This window comes from Stegastes partitus, unplaced genomic scaffold (genome assembly GCF_000690725.1).
Source record: "Stegastes partitus isolate 25-593 unplaced genomic scaffold, Stegastes_partitus-1.0.2 Scaffold996, whole genome shotgun sequence".
Classification (NCBI taxonomy): Eukaryota; Metazoa; Chordata; class Actinopteri; family Pomacentridae; genus Stegastes; species Stegastes partitus.
In genome coordinates this window covers 279,021-281,737 of record NW_007578727.1, presented here as the reverse complement: position 1 = coordinate 281,737, position 2,717 = coordinate 279,021, and the positions used below count along the sequence as shown (strand labels likewise).

The 2,717-nt window shown below is 41.9% G+C and overlaps 1 protein-coding gene across 1 annotated transcript in view; it reads right to left on the bottom strand.

Moving 5' to 3' along the window:
- LOC103366945 (GTPase IMAP family member 8-like) overlaps positions 1-2,713 on the bottom strand; it is a gene marked incomplete at its 5' end in the record, with an annotated part of 7,187 nt that extends 4,474 nt beyond the window's left edge. The window contains 2 exons of the mRNA XM_008294818.1: positions 905-1,548; positions 2,317-2,713. Of these exons, the coding sequence (XP_008293040.1) occupies positions 905-1,548; positions 2,317-2,713 (1,041 nt within the window). The remainder of the gene's footprint in view (positions 1-904; positions 1,549-2,316) is intronic.
- Positions 2,714-2,717: the final 4 nt, after the last annotated feature.

Here is a 2,717-nt window from a genome sequence, read left to right as displayed (position 1 = left end):
ATGGAAGCTGGACTGACTTTAGTTGTATTGAGTTCCTGCTGTGGAGCCTGAATTGAATCTAGAATCTAAACTGTTGTCATAAAATACTCTAGTGTGGGAGTAATCTGATTACTGTGAGGGCATACAGTTTGGAATCATTTCATATTTCAGTGATGTGACACAATAAAGTTCTTCACACAGATTTTCATTTATTATATTTATTATAATAACACACCAGAACACACATAAAGTACTTTTTGATAAACATGTTTAATTCCAGAAATCAGTGTGAACGACGTCGTCTGCAGCTTTCACATCATGTGTCATATACAGTGATTTGTCTTGGACTGAAGTTTCCATTCATCACATGATCAGTAATTATGAGTGAAATAAAGAGTCTTTAAAAAGAACAAAAAGCACTGATACTAAAGACAACACTAGATCAAGATTAAACAGCAAACTGTTACTGGGATTATTTTCTCCTTATTAATGTGGTTCAATGAGCTGCAGCTGGATCAGAAATCAATAATCAATCAGTTCCCCCCAGACCTCCTCACAGCTACCTACAGTAACTTCAGTATATTTAATGAAGCCAACCAAAGTTTTTCCATCATTTCTGAGCCTCATCACTTCATCAGTACAGAAGATAGACACATGAAACATTCAGGGCTGAAAAACACATTTTTTACAGAATGACTCTGGTAGAAAAATACACTGGAATTCACTGGGTGACACATACCTCCCTTGCCACTACAATTAGACTTCCCACCACAGCTCCAGCTGCAGCTCCCACAGCAACTCCAGCTGCACCCAGTGGAGCACTACATAGAGCTCCAATTCCAGCTCCAATTCCAGCCCCGATCAGAACACCTTTAATAAAGGAGTTGTCCTCTTCGGCCTGTTTTCTTGCGTCTTCAGGCTTCATGTCTGGATTTTCTTTCAGGATCAGTTCTTGCTTCTCTCTTATGGCTTTCTCAGCTTCCTCTAACATGGTGTTGGTGTAGTATCTTCCTCCGTGTCTCTGAACCATCATGTCGATCTTCTTCAGCAGCTCTCTGACCTGAGAGGGATCCTTGGCTCTGTTGTTAAAAACATGATATCTTCTCCCACACTGACCGAGGAAGTCCTGCAGAGCTTTGTTTCCACTGATTGCCTCTTCTGCAGAGACTCCATCAGCCTCCAGGTCGTCTCCGCGGGTGAACAGGACCATGGTGTATTCTGCTGCCTTCTTTCCAAACAGCTCCTGAATGAGTTTCACTGTTTGCTGTTCTTCTTGTGTGAATCTTCCTGCCTGGATCACCACCAGGAACACATGAGGACCAGGAGCAATGAAGGAGATGCACTTAGCGATCTCCTTTATCGTCTCACATTGAGATCTGTTGGTGTCAAACAGACCAGGAGTGTCGACTACAGCCACCTTTTGAGTGTCACGCTTTCCTGTTTCCTTCCGACATACAGCTGTCACAGAAGAAGTCGATGGCATGGATTTAAAACGTTTTTCTCCTAGGATGGTGTTTCCTGATGCGCTCTTCCCAGCTCCAGTTTTCCCAACCAGGACCACCCTGAGGTGAGTGTCCTCTTCANGAGTCTGTCATCAGAAATAAAGGTGGACATAAGAAGGACTGAAGACATCAAAGAATCTCAGTCATGGAAGCTGGACTGACTTTAGTTGTATTGAGTTCCTGCTGTGGAGCCTGAATTGAATCTAGAATCTAAACTGTTGTCATAAAATACTCTAGTATGGGAGTAATCTGATTACTGTGAGGGGATACAGTTTGGAATCATTTCATATTTCAGTGATGTGACACAATAAAGTTCTTCACACAGATTTTCATTTATTACATTTGTTATAATAACACACCAGAAGACACATAAAGTACTTTTTGATAAAACATGTTTAATTCCAGAAATCAGGTGCAGCGTGAACTGTGTTGTCAGTAATCAATAATCAATAATCATTCAGTTCCCCCCTGACCTCCTCACAATTATCTTTTGTAACTTTATTATATTTAATGAAGTAAAGTTTTACCTTCATGCTACATATATTTTCAGAGTTACAGGCCCTTGAAGTACATAGATGTGGCTCCAAATTTCACACTTTTAAAGGACTTTCTCCGTCATTTCTGAGCCTCATCACTTCATCAGTACAGAAGATAGACACATGAAACATTCAGGGGTGAAAAACACATTTTTTACAGAATGACTCTGGTGGAAAAATACACTGGATTTCACTGGATGCCACGTTTGATCTGTGCCAGAAATTTCATCATGCGTCTCATGAAAGCTTCAATTCCAGCTGCCACAGGATCTGTTCTTGCTTCTCTCTTATGGCTTTCTCAGCTTCCTCTAACATGGTGTTGGTGTAGCATCTTCCTCCATTTTGTTGAACCAGCGTGTTGATCTTCTCCAACAGCTCTCTGACTTGAGAGGGATCCTTGGCTCTGTTGTTAAAAACATGATATCTTCTCCCACACTGACCGATGAAGTCCTGAAGAGCTTTGTTTCCACTGATCAACTCTTCTACAGAGACTCCGTCGGCCTCCAGGTCGTCTCCGTAGGTGAACAGGACCATGGTGTATTCTGCTGCCTTCTCTCCAAACAGCTCCTGAATGAGTTTCACTGTGTGCTGTTCTTCTTGTGTGAATCTTCCCACCTGGATCACCACCAGGAACACATGAGGACCAGGAGCAATGAAGGAGATGCACTTAGCGATCTCCTTTATCGCCTCATATTGAGAT